At 42.5% G+C, this 22174-nt stretch overlaps 1 protein-coding gene across 3 annotated transcripts; it reads right to left on the bottom strand.

Moving 5' to 3' along the window:
- Positions 1-236: 236 nt before the first annotated feature.
- Positions 237-15191, bottom strand: c1galt1la (core 1 synthase, glycoprotein-N-acetylgalactosamine 3-beta-galactosyltransferase 1, like a). 3 transcript variants are annotated; one of them, XM_008413652.3, is made up of 5 exons: positions 14925-15191; positions 14387-14523; positions 3036-3291; positions 2028-2692; positions 237-1439 (listed from the first exon to the last, which is right to left on the bottom strand). In XM_008413652.3, exons 3-5 carry the CDS (start codon positions 3244-3246, stop codon positions 1089-1091), a joined length of 1227 nt encoding a protein of 408 aa, XP_008411874.2. In that variant the 5' UTR covers positions 3247-3291; positions 14387-14523; positions 14925-15191; the 3' UTR covers positions 237-1088. The 3 variants fall into 3 exon arrangements, with proteins under 3 accessions (XP_008411874.2, XP_008411873.2, XP_008411872.2); XM_008413651.3 differs by having other exon boundaries at positions 14387-14526; XM_008413650.3 differs by lacking the exon at positions 14387-14523.
- Positions 15192-22174: the final 6983 nt, after the last annotated feature.

A 22174-nucleotide genomic window follows, 5' to 3' on the forward strand; every position in this document is an offset into this window, starting at 1 on the left:
TGCAGCAGAAGGAGGGGCTTGCCCACAGGACCATTCCTGCAAGATCCACAACTGCATGCATAATGCATTTCGGGCTTACAATGTTAATCATAGTGATTAATCACAACGTTAGAGTGTGATTTATCTGATTACATCTTTAATCCATTGGCAGTACTATGTTTTTTTATTATTTAATGATGGTGAATCTTTCTGCACGCTTGTGATTTGGAAATTCAATATGACATCACATGATGGGATTCACTGAAAATGTGTAATTATGTTTATCACCACTATGAAACAGAACAGCTTGCTTTTAAATGCACATTAGGACTTTAGAGCTTTGCGTCAGAGTCAAAAAGCATCTCTGCAGCACAGTTGCTGCTGTATCAAACATATTCTGCTCTGCACGCATTAAATATCGAGCTACTAATGAAAACAAACCAGAATTCAACACAGAAAGGTGACCAGGATCTCACAATATTTCAAAGTTTATGCATGTGATTTAAAAGGTTAAAACAGAAAAAGAAGTACATCACTAATTAAAATCAAAGTGGCCATACATATCCTGGATACGTCACAGTTTCACAATGTACTGCTGCTCTCCATTTAATAAGAAAAATGAAATTAAAATTAATGATGGCCTAAGTGAAAATGTTTCTGCATCACTACAAAAATTGCTGATTGGGTCACAAACCCAGGCGCAGTCAAACATGATTAAGCCAAAAGCGCGTTTTTTACGTTGGGTAAAAATATACCCAGGCAATACGCAGCTGCCACTGAGCCATAATTAATTTGTCTCCACTCCCACTGGGAGCGCTGTCTGAGAAATACTGTGAAATATTCTGAGATTATATCCAAGGGGGCCTCTCGCTCGGAAAGATAGCTGGACATAGGCACCAGCAACCCTCCCGACCCCACTAAGGGACAAGGGTGTAAAGAAAATGGATGGATGGATATCCAAGGGGGTATTACAATATTACCATGGCCAATATACTTCACAGAGGGCAAAAAGGATCCATCCTGGCTTTGATCACCTTGTCATAGGTGTGGAAGAAGCTGTAACCGGATCAGATCCACAGCAGTCGAAGATCCTTCAGCAGCGTAGGGAATCAGTGACGGTTGCCTTGTGCGCTTACAGTCTTATTTATGGGTAAATTAAAATTGGCGTCTTCTTTCCTGCCCCTCTCTGCTAGTGTCTGTTCTATGGTTCGGTTTCTGTTGACAAGCAGAGCAGGGGCTGCGCGACTGGTCGTGTCCATCACCTCCTGAGATACTTTAACGCCCACAGCAGCGGCCGTCTTTGTCTGCGGGTGCAGTCTCGGCCTGCGGTGCGTGGAGGGGAGGTAGCGTGGCACATAGCCATAAGCTCTCAGGTGGTAGGTGTAATACTCCAGAGTATACATTAGCTGTGCTTCCACATAATGGAATGACACGGCCAGGTCCGAGCAGCACTGTGGACCCTGACAGAACGCAAAAAGAAAAACGCATGTCAAACATACAGAATACACAATAAACGTCATGCTTAGCATTTTAATATCAGCCAATCTCACACGAGAACAGCAATTTATGAGCAAGATGCAAAAGTGAGCATTGGCGTTCTCCTGTTAGGAAGACTTTAGTATGCCGCTACAGTATATGCTTAAAATTACTGCGTGACATGAATAGTCTGTGGGGTTTATGTTCATGTTACTGCACTTTTAGTTTGAGGAAATCAGAAAAACTGCCATCTTGCTCCGTAAATTCACATCTGACTGAACAGCTTGTTCTTTTCCATTCATCGAAAACAATCTGAGTTTTCACAGCAAATAATTGGAGGGAGAGGTCGACCAAGAATTTCAGCTTATAATCAAATTAATTTATGAAGCCTTTCTATTTCTCCATGCAGTCTCTCATCCGCATGGCTTCTTCACCCGAAATGCCCTTTTCTAATAAGGCTAATCCACTCAGAGGATGTCTGCCTAATGGGAACTATCAGTAATTGGCTTTCATGTTGATTAGTTATACTAAGAGTTACCCTAGTACCAGATATAGCACATGAAGGGACTTGCCTCAACAATCGGGTAGAAACAATAACTCCAGTACCAGAAGCTCTTGGAGAACTTTGTGGTGAGATGGTGCTCCGGCACAAACGGGTGGAAGGTTTCCCGATGCAACGTGTCTCTAGAGTCCCCTGCCAGGACACCCATCTTCTCCAAACACTGCCCCAAGGCCAGGTCTTCAACAGGGGTGGTGTGTGTGCAAGCCTCGGTCCGGAAACCTTCAACAAACCTTCTAAGGGCCTCCTTGCTGAGCACGTACCCCGCACCTCCGCTCATGTAGCCTTGTTTGGTGTACGGCTTAAAGCGTTTACCAAAATAGACGGGCTCTTCAGGAGTGTGGTTGGACAGAAGCCAACGCAGGTTATCGACCACCACGAAGGTGTCGTCATCAGCTTTAAGGAACCAGTCTGCTTCATTCACGTGATGCTCGTAGACGTACTGGAAGGCTCGGATGGTTTTCCAGTAGAGCTGGTCGCGGCCCTCTTTGGTGCCCAGCCCCACAGTGGGAAAGGAGGGGTCTTCCACAGAGCTCATGAACACCACGATGTTGCAGTGCCGACTCCAGGTGGCTCGGACATGGCTGGCCCTGCTCTGGAGGTTATACGGCCTCGTCATTACCCAGCAGAGAATGCGAACCCTCTGGAACAACATGTCTGCCACCTTGTTGTCTTCATCTAGATACAGAGAAAAAGACACCGGTGTTACAATCCGCTTAGGAAAATTCTTTTTTGTTTTGATAAAGGGAGACACGCAGAATCAATCAGAGAAATGTCGCATTTGTCTTTAGATATTTTATTTAGAAAATCAGAGTAAGTCTCAGAAATCAGAGTGAGAGAAGTAAAGGGGGAAAAAAAGAAGTGAAACTCAAACATACAAGGAGGTTCAGCTTTGAGCAGATTAAGCAATTAAACATTACTACTTTACTACTGCATTACTAAACATAACTAAAAATGCAACAGAAAAGAACAACACTGGCTATTTAACATTTAAATCTACTACAACATGCATGCACGGCACCTGCTTGGTGAGGGTGGAGCAGGTTGATGAGTGCACCTCCCTCTCTCCTCCAAATGGTTGGCCGCTCCCCTGCTTCTGTGGCTGTCTCCTGAGCCTCGGAGAGCACAGGGTAGCTTCGCTCGAACCACACCTGATGCAGGAAGAAGTACATGCTGCAGGTTCCCACCACTAAGCCCAGTGAGAAGGCCCATTTGGAGCTGGGGCCCTTCATGGTGAAAATCTCTCCTGTACTGCAAAGTCCCAACTTATAGCATGCCTATGTGGAACAAAAGCACACTTTCAATCAGATTGATAAGCATCTTATTATTTCATTAGTATTAAACCCTCATGTGACAGACCTGCGAAAGAGGTCAATGGACAATAGGATATGGTGACGTGTCTTTAGAGCATTCTGTAGTTTTGCACCAGGTCACTCAGTCTCCTGAGTGATCCAAACACCAGCATGCCTTTTTTTTGGAACTCTGAAATAAGGGAGAACTATGCACTGAAAAAAAAAACTGTAAAAAAAACGGGTAAATGTACTGTAGAAATTTGAAGGAATTTCTCCGTTTTTTAGTTTTACAGGTATTTGTACTGTATTTTCCATTTTACGCATTGCATCATGGGAACAAGAACCTTCGCGAAGCGCGAAAACTGGTCAGACGACATTTCAAGCTGGCTAACCGAGCTTGAAATGTTGGTTAGCGAGACATTTCTCGCTAACCAACCGGTTGGAAGTCCAAAAGACTTCCAACCGAAGTTTGGACTTCGGTTGGATTAAGAGACGGAGTTACCTTTCTGCCACCTCCCTGGCAAAGTAAAATAAATAAAAACACATTCTTTTCAGTGAATAATGTTTTGAAATATTTGTAGTTGACTTCGTGAGACTCCTGGCACAGTCTGTGGTGATTGCTGTATTACAATTCATGTATTTAACCGAATTCAAAGTACCGGCCATTTTTTCAAGTCAAACTGAACTGGGCGCGTGAAAGCTAACCGTTCATGGCGTCATGCTACTTATGTCTCAATCCTGCTTTTTAAAAATATCAAGCTGCAGTTGTCTTATTTGGTAACATGATTTGATGTCCCGGTTGTTAACATAAAAGCAGGTGGCCATTTAACTTCGGTAAATATACTTTCAATGTCAAGTTTGGGGTTTTAGAATATGGGAAATGTCACGGGTGGTGAGTATGGTGGGGTCGAACGACGAACAAACGTAAACTTGGGGGGAGCGAGAGCAGCCATTACACCAGGGGAGAGACGAACGAACGTAATGTGGGGGCGGAGGGAAACCGTTAGACCAGGGGACGACGGTAAGACTGGGGTGGCGACGGCTCGTGTTTCAGTCAGCGTTAAATTTGTTGCATGTTCGGTGCTCTAATCAGGCATGTTGAGATTAGGTTATGTTGATAAACTGTTACAATGGGTCAGAAGCTTCTTGCCTCATATAAATTGTAAGTTAGTGGCTTGTACATGCGGATAGTTAATTTTCATATTTCTGAAATAGGAACAAACATCACAGAGTAAATAAGTGATGTTTGCAAGAAAAATTAAAAAACCAATTGGGAGTTTTTACTGAAATGCCTACTTGCAAACTCATTATTGGTAATTGCAGCTTAGCTTAAAAACTATATAAATAGTACTGTTCTAAATTTGTTGTCAGAACAAATAATTTCATTTTATTATTAAAACAAAAAAAAACTAATTGATTTAATTATTGGAAGACTTGCATGTTTTGGTGTTTATATTTCTTTCTCCTTATATGGTTATTTTGTTTCCTCTCCTCAACAGCTGCATCCAGACACTCCTGAACTTTTCCTGGAAAGCAACTAGGCATCTTTAAAATAGGTGTGTACATTTGTTTTTGTTTTACTCAACGTGTTAAACCTTTAGTTTAAATTAAGAAATATGTGGTGTTTTCTACAATAACGTAGGCATAATGTTTTGTTATGTGTCTTTCTAATAAAATCTAATGCAGCACTATGTAACTTATGATACATTTTTTTACATATATGTTGAAACTGTCACTGTGGTACTGCTCATCCCACTTCTCCCTGATCTCTTGCATTTGGCTACGCTGCAGCTAACGGAACCTCTCATGAATGTTAAGGCTAGTTAGCATGGACACCGATGACAGTCGATATCCAATCCAATCCAACTTTATTTATAAAGCACTTTAAAACAACCACAGCTGATACAAAGTGCTGTACAGTAAAACACAACATAACAATAAGAAAATAAATAAAAAAGAACTAAAAAAAAAACTCTTACAGTTTAAAAACGAAAACATACAATTTTCCTGCTGGTGTTGAAAGCCAAGTAAAATAAATGGGTTTTCAGACAAACTTTAAAAGTGGACAGTGAAGGGGCCTCTCTGACCTGCAAAAGCAAGGCGTACCATAACTTTGGGCCAATGACAGAGAAAGCCCTGTCCCCTCTGAGCTTCCTCCTGGATCTTGGTACCTCCAAGAGCAGCTGATCTGCTGACCTGAGTGACCGATAAGGTACGTAGGGGTGAAGAAGCTCAGAGAGGTAAGCCGGGGCAAGATTATGCAGTGATTTAAAAACAAACATAAGAATTTTAAAATGAATCCTAAAATATACAGGCAGCCAGTGAAGTGAAGCCAGGATAGGGGTCACATGCTCCCTCTTTCGAGTTCCTGTTAAAAGTCGTGCAGCTGCATTCTGCACGACTTTTAACAGGAACTCGAAAGAGGGAGCATAAACGGTTTTCCTGTAATGGTAAGTTAATTGACAGCATGAAGAGGTGCTGTCAATTAACTGACAGCACCTCTTCTGTCAGTTAATTGACAGCAGTTGTCAATTAACTGACAGGAACATGAAGTGTTTCTGTGTTAAACTTGAGTATCCATTCTCTTTGTTTATAGATTTTCTGGGCTCAAACCCTGAATGAGGTCGACTGACATGACGCAGACGAAGGTGAAGAAGCAGCTTTGCATTCCACCAAGATGGTTCAAGTCCCTTAATGAACTGAATGACTGGGAATCCATGGAAAATTTGAGCCTTTTGAAGTTTAAACGTGATTGATCATCTCATCAAACCTGGTGCACCAAGAACCTTTGCGTAGCACAAGAACTGGTCACAGAACTTTTCAAGCTCTTGGTAACTGGACCTAAGAGTTGGATTAACCTTTTTTTTTGCAGAACATAAACATAAAACGGACTGTTTTGTTTTATGTTCACAGAGACTAGAGGTAATGAGAGCACACACTCATGAATCCAGTGTCTTCCACTGTCGTTGGCATTAGGCTGGGTTTATGTAGCATTTGATTTTTAACTAAATATTTATACATGTATTTCATTTATTTTTTGGCATTTATTTTGAAGTATGTTGGTCCTGTTTACAACTATGATTTTCATGTTCCAAAGCATTTTTTTGTATGTTCCATCTTATAGTAATTAACAAAACTGTTCGACTACAAAGACTAGTCAAGATTGCTTTACATTTAATTTATATGTTGAAATTTGTATAGTAAAATGCAATAAATTAGTTGTGATGTGCAGAAGATAAACATTAGCAAGCTCAAGAATATGTTTAACTCTTAATATATAATAGCAATGTTAGTTATAAATACTAGATAACGTCAATTTATGGTCTTAAATTGCAAAATAAAGTCTGCAAATTGATTGTAGAATGGTTTCATTTTTACATCACTTTGCATGAGCTACTTTCAATCTAAGTGTTCTGTGTTCTACAACTACATTTACTGTGGACTTAGAATTTAGTTTTGTTTCAAAATTATATTAAGAATATATTAAATACATTAACTTTAATATATTTTACACTGTAATGAATATATGGTATAGAATACAGACTTCAATGGTTTGGAAGACAAAAGTATTTGGAAATGTCCAAAGTTTAAAAAAAAAGTTTGTGAATATATCACAAAAGAGTAAAAAGACAGAGAATTTCAGTTTTGGGTTAACAAAATATTGATAAATTTGACAGAAAAAACTGTTAAATTATGGAAAATATTTTGATGGAAATTCTGAAAAAATAAAATAAAAAATACAGAAAATGTCCTGGTAATTCTCTGCCAAGATATTTTCCAGTTTTTTTGCAGAATTTCCGTCAGAAGTGTCCCGTAATTTAACGGTATTTTATTTCAAATTTTTTTGTAAAAAAACAGGGAAATGTCCTGGTAATTTTCTGCCAATACATTTTCTGATTTTTTTATGAAATTTCCAGCAGAATTTTTCTGTAATTTAACAGTTTCTTCCCTCGTAATTTAACATATACAAACTGTTAAAAAACAAACATAAAAAACAAACATAGCCTCCCTCCGCCTACGGGTTGGGGGACGGGTTCTGACTGTTGTTTGTGCTTACGGGCCGAACGGCAGTTCAGATTACCCACCCTTCTTGGAGTCCTTAGAGGGGGTACTGGAGAGTGCCCCTCCTGGGGACTCCCTTGTTCTACTGGGAGACTTCAACGCTCACGTGGGCAATGACAGTGAGACCTGGAGAGGCGTGGTTGGGAGGAACGGCCCCCCCGATCTGAACCCAAGCGGTGTTCTGTTGTTGGACTTCTGTGCTCGTCACGGATTGTCCATCACGAACACCATGTTCAGGCATAAGGGCGTCCATATGTGCACTTGGCACCAGGACGCCCTAGGCCGCAGTTCGATGATTGACTTTGTCATCGTCTCATCGGATTTGCGGCCGTATGTCTTGGACACTCGGGTGAAGAGAGGTGCGGAGCTGTCCACTGACCACTACCTGGTGACGAGTTGGCTCCGGTGGTGGGGGAGGAAGCCGGTCAGACCTGGCAGGCCCAAACGTGTAGTGAGGGTCTGCTGGGAACGTCTGGCGGAGTCCCCTGTGAGACGGAGCTTCAACTCTCATCTCCGGCAGAACTTCGAACACGTTCCGGGGGAGGTGGGGGACATTGAGTCTGAGTGGACCATGTTCCGTACCTCCATTGCCGAGGCGGCCTATCGGAGCTGCGGCCGCAAGGTTGTTGGTGCCTGTCGCGGCGGCAACCCTCGAACCCGTTGGTGGACACCTTCGGTGAGGGATGCTGTCAAGCTGAAGAAGGAGTCCTACCGGGCCTTTTTAGCCTGTGGGACTCCAGAAGCAGCTGATAGGTACCGGCGGGCGAAACGGCATGCGGCTCGGGTTGTCGCTGAGGCAAAAACTCGGGCGTGGGAGGAGTTTGGAGAGGCCATGGAGACAGACTTCCGTACGGCTTCGAGGCGATTCTGGTCCACCATCCGGCGTCTCAGGAGGGGGAAGCAGTGCAGCACCAACACTGTTTATAGTGGGGATGGTGCGCTGCTGACCTCAACTCGGGACGTTGTGGGCCGGTGGGCGGAATACTTCGAAGACCTCCTCAATCCCACCAACATGCCTTCTGTTGAGGAAGCTGAGCATGGGGACTCTGGGCTGGGCTCTCCAATCTCTGGGGACGAGGTCGCCGAGGTGGTCAAAAAGCTCCTCGGTGGCAGGGCCCCGGGGGTGGATGAGATCCGCCCGGAGTTCCTTAAGGCTCTGGATGTTGCGGGGTTGTGTTGGCTAACGCGACTCTGCAATATCGCATGGACATCGGGGGCAGTTCCCCTGGACTGGCAGACTGGGGTGGTGGTCCCCCTGTTTAAAAAGGGGGACCGGAGGGTGTGCTCCAATTACAGGGGGATCACACTCTTAAGCCTCCCTGGTAAGGTCTATTCAGGGGTCCTGGAGAGGAGGGTCCGTCGGATAGTCGAACCTCGGATTCAGGAAGAGCAGTGTGGTTTTCGTCCTGGTCGTGGAACACTGGACCAGCTCTACACCCTCAGCGGGGTCCTGGAGGGTGCATGGGAGTTCGCCCAACCAGTCTACATGTGTTTTGTGGACTTGGAGAAGGCGTTCGACCGTGTCCCTCGGGGGGCCCTGTGGGGGGTACTCCGGGAGTATGGGGTACCAGGCCCTTTGATACGGGCTGTCAGGTCCCTGTATGACCGGTGTCAGAGTCTGGTCCGCATTGCCGGCAGTAAGTCGGGCTCGTTTCCGGTGAGAGTTGGACTCCGCCAAGGCTGCCCTTTGTCACCGATTCTGTTCATTACTTTTATGGACAGAATTTCTAGGCGCAGCCGAGGTGTTGAGGGGATCCGTTTTGGTGGCCTTAGGATCGCATCTCTGCTTTTTGCGGATGATGTGGTCCTGTTGGCTTCATCGGAACGTGATCTGCAGCTCTCACTGGAGCGGTTCGCAGCCGAGTGTGAAGCGGCCGGGATGAGGCTCAGTGCCTCCAAATCCGAGGCCATGGTCTTGAGCCGGAAAAGGGTAGAGTGCCTTCTCCGGGTCAGGGGGGTCGTCCTGCCTCAAGTGGAGGAGTTTAAGTATCTGGGGATCTTGTTCACGAATGAGGGAAGAAGGGAGCGGGAGATCGACAGGCGGATTGGGGCAGCGTCTGCCGTGAAGCGGGCGCTGTACCGGTCCGTCGTGGTGAAGAGAGAGCTGAGCCAAAAAGCGAAGCTCTCGATTTACCGGTCGATCTACGTTCCCACCCTCATCTATGGTCATGAGCTTTGGGTCATGACCGAAAGAACGAGATCACGGGTACAAGCGGCCGAAATGGGTTTCCTCCGCAGGGTGGCTGGGCTCTCCCTTAGAGATAGGGTGAGAAGCTCGGTCATCCGGGAGGGACTCAGAGTAGAGCCGCTGCTCCTCCACGTCGAGAGGAGCCAGTTGAGGTGGCTCGGGCATCTGGTAAGGATGCCTCCTGGACGCCTCCCTGGTGAGGTGTTCCGGGCACGTCCCACCGGGAGGAGGCCTCGGGGAAGACCCAGGACACGCTGGAGGGATTACGTCTCTCGGCTGGCCTGGGAACGCCTTGGGATTCCCCCGGAGGAGCTGGAAGAAGTGGCTGGGGAGAGGGAAGTCTGGGCCTCCCTTCTGAAGCTGCTGCCCCCGCGACCCGACCCCGGATAAGCGGAAGAAAATGGATGGATGGATGGAAACTGTTAAATTATGGCCCACCACCACCACTTCAAGCGACATTTCCCATATTCTCAAACTCAAAGCTTGACATGTATGGGGCAAAGTGAGGGGGCAATGTGAGAGTTCATCTATTAAACTGACTGAAGATGAATACATAAACTAAAAGCTGGAGCATAGACATTTTTAATAAGCGTAATTGTGAGCCTGCCTCTTTTTATTACGATAAATTGAAATTAATTTTAGATTTTTGTATAACTTGTCAGGTTAACTTGGAAAGTGAGCTGTTATTACAGGTTAGTTTTCTAAACTACAAAAAAGTAACTGTTAGGGAAGTAACACTGCTGTTATGCCAGATTTACCAATACTTTATTTTGTTACATTTTTTATACGATTACTCGATTAATCGTAAGAATAATCGATAGATTACTTGATTACTAAAATATTCATTTACAATAGCCCTAATTGTATAAATAAAATAGCATTTATAAGGGGATCAGGGGGATTAATGTCTCTCCTTCGCTCCCTCTTCCTTCGCTTCCCCCACCCCTCTAACGATACGTCGAACCCCTTCTAATTATACTCTAGCCCCCCAGTCCGCAGATTAACGTCTCTCCTTCGCCCCCCTCCATCTACAGCCAGACCTCCTCCCCCTTCTTGCAAAACGCCGTCCGTCCAGCCCCCCCAGCACTCAACGGTACGCTAGACCGGCCCCACCCTCTTCGACCCCTCACACTTCTAATGGTACACTAGCACCCCCTCAATGTCTCTCCATCGCTCCCTCCTTCTTCGCTTCCCCCACCCCTTTAACGATACGTCAGCCCCCCACCTTCTCTCCTTCTTCTTCGAACCCCTTCGAAGGTACTCTAGCCCCCCAGTCCGCCACCGTTCCCTCGGCCCCCCATTCTGACTCTTCGGTACGCTCTTCCCACCTTGATCTGACTGTAACAGCGGATGACTAAAGGTTTCCGGTAATCTCAGATTGAAAACTTGTAAGCACTCTTAAGGCCATAATCATCCACACCCGCAAGTTGTGAAGTTCTGCTGAAGAAACGCATCCAGTTTTGACACTTCTGACAATGTGTCACTCCGTTGGTGAGAAAAAATCCTCAAAACACCGTTAGGCATGAGGACTCAGAGGCAGGCCCTGACTTTGAGGCAGGTCCTGTCTCAGAGGTCTGTCCAGACTCGGAGGCAGGTCCAGACTCGGAGGCAGGTCCAGACTCAGAGGCGGGTCCCATCTCGGAGGAGGGTCCCGTCTCGGAGGCGGGTCCACACTCGGAGGCGGGTCCACACTCGAAGGCGGGTCCCGACTCGGAGGCGGGTCCCATCTCGGAGGCGGGTCCCGTCTCGGAGGCGGGTCCACACTCTGAGGCGGGTCCACACTCGGAGGCGGGTCCTGTCTCGGAGGCGGGTCCTGTCTCGGAGGAGGGTCCCGTCTCGGAGGCGGGTCCACACTCGGAGGCGGGTCCACACTCGGAGTCGGTTCCTGTCTCAGAGGCGGTTCCTGTCTCGGAGGCGGGTCCTGTCGCGGAGCCGGGTCCTGACTCGGAGCCGGGTCCTGTCTCGGAGACCGGCCCTGACTTCTCCGAGTCTGTACCGACCTCTGAGCAGACCAAACTTTGAGTCCCAACTAAGCGTGGACTAAACACAGCGTTCGGTCCACTCTTGGTGGGTTCTTGCCTCTCTTCTTCCTCTGAAGCATCTCCACAACAAACAGCCTTTTTGATGTGCCCCCATGCCTTTTGCAGAACGGTGTCTCGGAGAATGATTTTCCGAGGTCGTGCCAGGGTTCTTCTGAAGCATTGGACAACCTTGTAAATAACGATTGGGTTGTCGCTTTTGATCAACTTGAAGAGCAGTTCTCTAACTGCATCTTCATTGCCCCAAAGAAGTTGCAAGATGTCTCTGCAGATTTTCTTTTCCATTTTCTCAAAAAAGACAAAATCTATGTCCTTTACTTCTTTCCAGATTTTTGGAGCAAGCCTTCTCTGGACTGGTTCGGTGTGCTTCATTTTGTAATGCCCATAGCTAGATCGGTTACTAGACTTATAAATCATTCTCCAAAGAATATTTTCCACCATAACTCTCCTTTCGTCTTCGGTTCCTCGTCTGAAACCCATCCTGTTTGCGTCCCTCAAAAACTGTTCAGGGTCCATGGCTGCCTGAGTATAATCCTCACTCAGGCAGTTTTCATCTGCGTACAAGTCTTCAGTAGGAAAAAATGTCTTTCTGAACTTTCTTTTTGTAGACGCTAACATTTTCTCTTTAGGAACAGGATTCTCCAGGTGCTTTTTGAATTTCTCCACAATTACTTGGTGTCCTTCTGGGTAATCAAGGAGTGCGATTAAATGCAGTCCACTGGCAAAGTGGAATGCATCTCTCGCAATACTCTGGAAAATCCTTTCTGCTAGCTCTTCCGACACCTCGGAGAGTACGTCCACGTTTAATTCTCCAGTTTTTCTCAAAAGCAAGATCAAAATTTTGCTGTGTTGTTCCTGAAAGATGTGTCTGACAAGATGCAGAGTTGGTCCATCTGCAGCCTTTTCAATCACTTCCCACAGAAGTTCACTGAGAAAGTTTCTCTTCTTGTAATCTGGGCTTCTTTGACCAGGATGAACTTTGTTGGACAATGTTTTTTTCACTTTTGTCCAAAAAGAGACCTTAGGCTTTACATCCATTTCTCTCTGTGGGCTTTCGTCGTTCATCTTTTTTGAGCTGAGCTAAAACGTCCAAATGAATCTTGTGCTGACTGACTTAACTGATTTGTGTTAACTGATCAGAGAATTAACTGATCAGTTGGTGATGTCATGGCCTCTATGACATCACAAAGTCAACCTTAGAATGGCCTCATGTCACAGACATCATTTGAAGTCATTCTGATGACATCATTGTCAGCAGCATGGCAACTGTTGCTAGGGCTAATAATAGCACGCAGTGATTATGCGCTATGAAAAAAAATAGAATCTGTGGGCACTAAATGCATTATTCTCTCAAGTCTGAACTGGCAGTGATTTGCGCAGCGTAACAGGACGGCCAGGGAACCATTGGCCCCTCCACTTTACCGCCCTACCCATTTTTATTTGTTATTTGGGTTCCATCTCCTAACAGGCGTAGGGCAAAGTGTCAATGGAAACGCGACATGACCTGGTTGTCTTCTATGTTAAAAATGTAACATAAAAAAGCTGTTAATTTACGGAAAAAATTCTGCTGGAAATTCCGTAAAAAAACAGAAAATGTACTGGCAGAAAATTACCAGTACATTTTCCTGTTTTTTTACGGAATTTTTTTTTACTGTGTGAAATAAGATTAGTTGTTTATCAAACCATGTTCAAGGTGCAGCTCAGGATTTCCAGTATTAAAAAGAGGGTTAACTTTTTGTCTCGGTCTGACACAATTGTAACTTATGTTGGACACCTAAGCTCTAGAGGTCCATGAAACACCAGCAAGTGTTAAATCTGGGACCTAAGAAAATGAAATAAAAAATAAATTTAAATAAAATTTAAAAAAAATATGAAAAGGTTGTCGGTGTGTAAGCAATGTCTCATTGACCCAAGGTGTTAAGAGCAATGGATGACTATTTATTTCAAACAGACAAACGAGAAAGATAGCAGAAAGAAAATTAAAACAATTAATGAAGTCCATTGGCATGCAATTTTACATAATTTGTTCAGAAAGGAGCATATAGAAGATACAAGATCTTATGATTCCCTGGCCTTCTCATACTCGCCAACTTACAAACGTTTAAATCTACCCCCACCAGATAAACTCTTAAATTATTTCCACAAATTGCCCCTTTAGAAAGTGCTGAATCAGTCTCAGAATCTTCTCTCATTGGATAGTCTCAGAAAATCTACAAGAACAACCATGATGCTCATCTCATCGTTACAGGTCGGGGTCAAAGCGTAGGCCGACTGGTAAATTGAGAGTTTCTCTTTGTGACGAAGCTCTTTCTTCACCATGACGGACCGGAGCAGCAGATCTGAGAGCAGATCAAGCTAAATTCCATTTATCCTTTCCCCACTCCATCCAACCCTGACTCAACAAGTCACCACTTTTATAGAGTTTGGAGTTTGATTTTAACCATCTTGTACAGCACTTTGTGACTCTCTTTATTGGTAGAGGCATTTTATAAGTAAACTTTGCGTTCGTACTGATCCTGCAACAATGCCTAACCGTGTTGCTTTAACTTCTGGAATCTTGGTCATAGAGACAGTTTCCCAAGGTTGAGAAAACCATACACTACCCCCATGTCAAGTTAGGCTTGTGGTGAGAAAATTTTATACTCAGACTGGGCTTTCCTGCTTCACCATTTAACTTGTAGTATCAATCACTTATTCCATTTTATAGTTTTTTTATGCAGTTACATTTATATCACAGAACTAATAGTAAAGCAACAATTCATCCCAAATGTCAAATCCTATCTGTACTTACACGATAGTTATGAGAAGGTTAAAAGTTTCTGCTGCAAACATCTTGCTGTCAGATACGCTTCACCTTCAGGGATCCAGTGAAGTTTTGTGGCTTAAGGAGTCACAAAACTTGTACATCGGTGTACAACTACATATTTCCTGCTGAAAGAAAGGGACTCATTTACAAAGAGATTTTTAAAAACTTTGGATATCACAACTGAAAAAGTGGCTTAAGTCTTTCAGTTTCACTTATGATGTTTCTTGAGTTAAAAATATTATGATTTACTGTCAACTAAGCACCCCGATACACACAATGAACCTAATTGGGTTTTTTTTTTCTTGGAATAAAAGAATTTATTGTGCACGTATTTTTTGTCTTTTACTTGAATCATCACACAAGAAAAGAAAATACACATACAGTGAGTAATCTGGCATGCGGTAGGAGCTCACAAAAGAAACGAAAGCAAATTCCATATTTCGCCGTAAATCATCAGAAAGTGTCATGTTTCTATTTGCACAGATGGCTAAAGACCAATATAAATCCAGTGTGTGCTTATTACCTTCGCTGTGGGATCGGTCATTTGTGGACACGGACTGCTTTACACCTCCTAAAGCTTGTGAGTGTTTCCTCGAATGGGCACATAACGCATCGGTAAATGCTGCACACATTCAGCCGACGAACAGCTCTTCCTGACTGAGGTTCTCTGCGTTTTTATGCGTGGCTGAATAAGATGATTACAGAGTGAAAAGCCACACAACGTCCAGATTTACACCATTCAACCCCACACGGCTTAGCTCTACATATGCGGTCTCCCATTGGCTAAAAGACAGTGACGCATAAGGAAGAAGGCTTCAACGTTTTAAATATGTACATAATATATATTTTTATTTATTTCCTTTTTGCTTTAGATATTCTAAATTTTGTTTAATGTCAACAAGACACGTTTTATTAGAAATGCAAGATGAAAAGGAAAAGAAATGGAGGCAAACATGTAGCTGTACAACTCTTCACCACTGGAGGTCGCCCTAACGCTTTTATGTAAGTAATATGGATTGATGTTTGGATCCAGAAGTAGGCAGTCTGAAGCCTTTCAGTGAAATCATAATTAAAAAAAATAGAATACACATAACATTGAGGATCGCTTGTCATACTTTAAACACCTTTTGAATAACAGCTTTTAAGAGATCATTTCTGTATTATTTTTAATATTCTGATAAAAGTCTTGTCTGCAAGCAGAAGATCATCACAAACATTAACAAAAGGTTGCAAACATGAATGTGTACGTAACTAATCGGTGCATCAAGGTTAATAAACACAGACAGCGTTTCAATAATATTCTGATGTATTGAATATGACAATCAGTTTGTCCTCTCTGTTAAACAGACATAGAAGTGAGGTTTCTTCAATAATCTTTGTTTTTTTTTTTTTTTTGTGTGTGTGTTTTTTTGTTGTTTTTTTTACATTGCGCTCCATATAAAATGTATAATAGATCTTACAGGTCTGACTCAGAGCCACTTGCATTATGTGAAGCGACCTTGCAGCGTCTGAGCCCATCTAAATACTTCCTCACGCGCAGACCGTTTGTGCGCAAGGTTGCAACACTGATAGTCACTGGATTTCTCTAATGTGAGCTAAGAGGAAGTCTGGATCGCATGTCAACTTTAACGAGAATAATTACAGTAAGATTTTAACTTCTCTTTTTCCTTATGTTTGAGTTTTATTTGGAAACCTGGCCTTTGAAAACATGTTTAAAGAATGACGCGAATTGAATTATTTCGGAAAATCTCCGTCCGACAGGCGAACATGAGGACAGGGTTGCACTTGTTTCTGCAATCAACAGATGCAGATTTAATTTTGCCTCTCTATGAGACCTCTCTTCTCTGCGAACTTCTACACAATTATTAATAAAATTTAAAAAAAACTTTTATGCTGTAAAACAAACATGACTTTATCCAAACAACATTAATTATTGTAAAAGCAACAAGTAAATCAGTTTCCTTAAATTTGCGGGATTTTATTCTTGACGTTTGCAGCCTCGTTTTTTCGTGAATTGGTGCACAGTTTGTTTTCCTTCTTGGACAGAACAGTCAGTCCATTCGGTCTGTTTCTCCTGCGTACCAGGTTCACTAACTGGTTGTTTGATGACAATATGTTGTCTAATTACAATCACAAACCTTAATGAATCTTATTAGGTAGATTATCAGTACCAGGAAATACATTTGCTACCTTCCTGGTTGTGAAGATTGTGAAAAATGCGAGTTAATCTATTGAATTGACTCATGAGTAAAAAAAAACTTGAGTGTACATGTTTGTGGGGCTTTCTTTTTAAATCAGCCCTTTATTCAGGTCAGGTGTGTGGGAGAAGGGAAACTCCTGAAACATGTGGGGCAGGCCTACCTGAGGACTGACTGGATTAAAGTATTTCATTGACAATTTCACATAGATTTCCAAATAAAGGCATCCATAAGATAGAACCTTCAGCGTAATATGAAACCAAGAAAAAGGAAAGTGGGTTAAAAAAATGTCAATCAATACTGTATTCTATTTTTTGTAGCTTTGTTGTCTGAAGAGTTGAGTTTAAGCTATTTTAAGCCCAAAACAATTTTTAGAATAAGAAAATAAGACAAAAATCTGAAATTATTCAATATGACAAAAATAAAAAAAAAACAACAGTCTCACAAAGACACTAAAAGGTTTCTGGATGGAATTGGTGAGCTAATTTGTATCAGCTGTTCTGGAACAGACACTTTAAAATGTGCAGGGCAGCGTTAATGTCTTCATAACAGTACAATATAGACAAATGTTTTCATCTCATTGTGCTATTTTCACTCTGAAGTTCATCACATTTCTGGATGTTCTGTGTTTCAATAAAAGTTGAGTATGCAGAGGTTTTTAGCGTGGCCACAACCAGGCACATGCAGAGAGGGGGGCTAGGGGAGCTTGAGCACCTGCCCCTTTAGTGGTCTCTGCACGGCCCTGGCCACAACGGCATGAAAGTGATTACATCTATGTGTGGTGGGTTTAAGAAAAAATAGGCTGCTATGTTTGAGCACAACAGAATTTCTTTTTCCTCTGATGTTTGGCTCAACTCTTCTCTGTGGAGGTCGGCCGTCTCTCTGCTGATGGCTGCTTCTTCCTGAAGGAGATCCGTCCAGGAGTTCTGGTGCCGCTCACAATGCAGACGGTTCTCCTCACCGTTCATGTCAGCCACAATCGCCTTCTCCTGTTTCCCTGAGAGAGGCAGAGTTTGGGAGTGACTAGTTACATTTACTCGATTGCATATACTTTTTGAAAAACAAATGTACTCTTACGGGTATTTCTTACTATGCTGAACTTTTTACTTTTACATGTGCTGGTCAAAAGATTTGAACATTATGAAAGTGTTTATTTAAATCAGTAATTCCATTCAAAAAGTGAAACTTGTATATAACTTGTTTGCTGGCCAATTAAGAACAGGGATACCATGATCCTCAAACCGGGTACTGGTGCTTTGGCACAGTGTGTAGGTGATAAGTTCTGTTGGAAAAGTAAATCTGCGTCTCCATAAAGTTGGTCAGCAGTAGGAAGCATGAGGTGCCCTGAAACTTCCTGGAAAGTGGCTGCATTGTCCTTGGACCTCAGGAAACACAGTGGACCAACACCAGCAAATGACACGGGACCCAAACCATCACTGACTGCGGAAACTTGACTGTTCCTCAAGCAACGTGGATTCTCTGCTTCTCCTCTCTTCCCGCAGATACTGGGACCTTGATTTCTAAAGGAAATGCAAAATTTACTTTTATCAGAGAACATAACTTTGGACCACTCGGCAGCAGTCAAATGCTGTTTGTCTTTAGCCCAGGTGAGACGCTTCTGATGCCGTCTCTTGTTCAAGAATGGCTTGATACAAGGAAAGTGACAGGTCTTGTCTTGCACACATCTGTGTGTGGTGGTTTTTGAAGCACTGACTCCAGCTGCAGTCCACTCGTTGCGAATTTTTCCCACATTTTTAAATGGGTTTTGTTTCACAATCCCCTCCAGGATGCGGTTATCACAAATGGTTGTTCACCTTTTTTCTACCACATCTTTTCCTCCCCTTCACCTCTCTACGAATGTACTTGAACACAAAGCTTTGTGCACAGCCAGCCTCTTTAGCAGTGACGTTTGTGTCTTGCCCTCTTGTGCAAGGTGTCAAAGGTCATCTTTTGGACAACTGTCAGGTCAGCAGTCGTCCCCATGGTTGTGTAGCCTGCAGAACTGGACTGAGACAAAATTTAAAAGCGTTTGCAGGTGTTTTGGGTTAATTAGCTGATTGGAGCGTGGCACCAGGGTTCTTCAATATTTTCACAATATTCAACTTTTTTGAGATACTGAATTTGGAGTTGTGAGTTACAATTGTCAACACTAAAAGAAATGAAAATTTAAAATGTCAGTCTGTACATAATGAATGAACGCATATAATACAAGTTTTACTTTTTGAATGGAGTTACTGATTTAAATCAACTTTTTCATGATACTCAAATTTTTTGACCAGCATCTGTACTCAGGTAATTTAATTATGAAGTATCATTACTCTTTATTTGAACAAAATTGTAATTTTGTCTTTAAAATACCAAAATTTCCACTTAACTTTATACTTTTTTCCATCTAGTTTTTGTGATCGGTTACTGCATGATCAAAAATCATGTGATAATTGATCATTTATCACATAATGGTTTGTTTGGGTATACATTTCACTTTTTAAAAATATACGTTGATTTATTTTCTACCCTAACATTTCCTCTTTCCATTCTCTGTATATGTGCACCGATTTATTGACCAGCCGATTTATCTGTGCCAATTTAATTATGGGAGATTGGAGATCGCACGATTTTTTTTATCTTATAAACCATGTCAAAATTTCTTAAAATCAATCAGTGTCCTTTGCTTTTCTATGAGAGAGGTTTATCTGTGTTGTGGAAAAATTAATACACCGGCCCACCAAGTCATGTTAACAATAATTACTCCACTGTTGCCAGTTCAGCAACTTCCCTGCAATATTGAGCAACTTTTCAGACAAAAGAATGGTATTAGCCAAAATCAGAATCGGCAGGTTAGGCTTTTTAAAAGATTGGTAATCTGCTATCAACCATAAAACTGCAATCGCTGCACCCCTAATTTTCTCCTCTCCAGCTTTAAGTTGATGCTTTTGTAACATTTGTTTTCGTTATGTCATTTTTGTCATGTAAATGGATGAAGAAAAAGCAATATAGGCTTTGCAGATTAGACAATATACATTGTCTAATGCTACATGCAAGAATTGACTCAACACAAAATAGGCAGCACATATCATAGATCGGTTAGGCTAATGCCAAAATAATTCTTATCGGCCTCGGCTTTAAAAAACCTGTATTGGTCAGTCTCTACACATGACCAAACAAGTACCATATGGTCAACCATATCCCCCTCTTGAAACACATTCACAAATGATACAAAGGTATAAATAGTCATTCCAGTTTTGTTTGTTTTTTTGTATTAAACTGCAGTGGTGGGAAGTAACGAAGTATAAGTACTTCGTTACTGTACTTAAGTACAATTTTTGTGTATCTGTACTTAAGTAGATTTAATAATGGATACTTTCTACTTTTACTCCACTACATTTTACAGTAAGTATCTGTACTTTCTACTTCACTACATTTCTACAAACTGTCGCGTTACTCGTTACATCCAAGTCGCGTTGCGCTTTTTTTTCCCCGTTAAAATGTTAAATTCAGGGACTTAAGGTGGCGCCGTAAAATCCAAGCAATAACGTGACTTAGTGTCTGTTGTCACCCATTGGCTCCACCTCCGCCGATTCCTCAGTGGTTTCCTCTGAGCGCCAGTAATATAATAGCGCTGCATAAATCATAAGATATGGCGGCATGTAAAATCAGCAGCGCTTCGCTTTCACAGATGGTTGGACTTCGGTCACTTGGAAGGAAAGCTTAAAGAAAGGTAAGCTCCGTGGACGTGATGCTAGCAAAGCTAGCTGTACTGACTGAGACACATGTTGCATCTGAGATGAAAAAAAGTTGTCACTCATGCGCTGAATTACTGTGTGGAGGTGTTGACTGAGGTGTTGCATATATGGGACAACGCTGGTACCAAAGTGCAATATAGTAATATGACATTCATGGACGATCCGATTCTTCTGGACGGATCTTGACCAAGTCCTATAGTGCTGAAGCCTCACTGAGAGCCGTTCTTTGTTCTTGTAATGCTCTGCGTACACTGCAGTAGCTATTTTATTTCATTAAAATATCTTTATATTGGCGAATAAATAAAACAAGAACGTGGGAACGCAGAGCATGCTCATTGCTCTTTGTTTTCGTCACCTGTCATGGTGGCAGACATTGCAGCAGGAGGGAGGATGAGAACAGTCACGGTGCTCCTCCTGCTTGGTTACTTCTTGCTTATTGGGCCTTGGACAGTGTTCATAGTTGAGTGTTGTTAATTGCTATGTTTAATGGTGCAGACAATTATTATTTCTGACATTGGCAATATGGGCAACCGCCCAGGGTGTTATTTTTTTAGGGATGGCAGGAGACCTCTGTGTATTGTGGCACAGAGATGAAAGCAAAACAGAATGAAGAAGAGTTTGAATTGATACTGGTTAAATTTATTTCAGCTCTAAGTATTTAATATCTAGGTGTTTTTATGGGAAAGTGAATCTTTCAGATCAATTTGAGAAGCAATTTTGATAGGTGCACTTAATTTTATTGTCATGTAGCACGGGGTGCTGGTTTTGATTTGGTCTTGGGTTCGGTGGTCTAGACTACAACTCTGCTACGTGGCTCCTTGGTTCCATGTTCTCCTCTGCCAGTTGGATTTCTTTCTAAATAAATGTGTGGCAAAAAAAGTGAAGTTTATGCTATGTTAGGACAGGAGACAAGAAGTTTCCATCCCTGAAATTATGATGCATAGAATCACATATCTAAGTCTAAACTATGTTACAGAGTAAACTCAATAAAAACATGCTTTATCTGTGGCATTGATTATTAAAATGGCACATTACTGATGTATTAAAATTAAATACGATCGGTACACTTAATGATATTAGCGATTAGGCAATGCATTCAGCAAGTACTTTTACTTTTAATATTTAAGTATTTTTAAAAGTCAGTACTCTTTTACTTTTACTTAAGTAAAATGTTAATGTGGTACTTTGACTTTTACTTGAGTACATTTTTGTCTGTGTATTTGTACTTTTACTTAAGTAAATTTTTTGAGTACTTTCTCTACCACTGTTAAACTGATACTGATTTTGTTAGAAAATGACCAATGTTGATCTTGTGCAGCCCTAGTCTGTTTCAGGACTGGGCCAGTGTCCTCTTATTTTTTTTTTTTTTGGGGGGGGGGGAATCAAAACATGGTCACCCTAAGCCAGTGGTTCCCAAACCACATACCTTCAAGCAGCCCTGTGCTGCATTTTTTAGGTGCCTTCTTGCTACCAAACACCTGACTTAAATGAATAGGTCCTGAATAGAATAGAACCAGGAGGCTTCTGCAGCATTTGGTGGCTGCAGAGGAGCTCTGCAGTCATTTGAATCAGTGATCCGGAAACAGAGACACATCTAAAGCATGATAGGCAGCATTCCAGTGCTACTGGAGGAACAGGTTTGGGAACTGCTGCCTTAGGCAACCCGGACCCAGCCCTGGATTCACAAAGTAAACTTTATGTGCTTAGGTGGCTCAAAATCTTTTAGAGTTTTGTCAGAGAAAAAAACTTAAATGATTGTTTCTGGTTACACAGCTACCATAAACAATTAGCCTTATGGGTAAAACTGAACCCACAGGGCTCAGTTTCACCCT

The sequence above is a fragment of the Poecilia reticulata genome, chromosome 7, assembly GCF_904066995.2.
Source record: "Poecilia reticulata chromosome 7, P_reticulata-male-v2, whole genome shotgun sequence".
Lineage (NCBI taxonomy): Eukaryota > Metazoa > Chordata > Actinopteri > Cyprinodontiformes > Poeciliidae > Poecilia > Poecilia reticulata.

Coding starts and splice junctions, on each gene's coding strand:
- c1galt1la (XM_008413650.3), bottom strand. CDS start 14,945: ATGACCGATCCCACAGCGAAG. Junction 3,292..14,924: donor TGACCGATCCCACAGCGAAG/GTAATAAGCACA, acceptor TGTTCCACATAG/GCATGCTATAAGTTGGGACT. Junction 1,440..2,027: donor GTTTCTACCCGATTGTTGAG/GCAAGTCCCTTC, acceptor GCGTTCTGTCAG/GGTCCACAGTGCTGCTCGGA.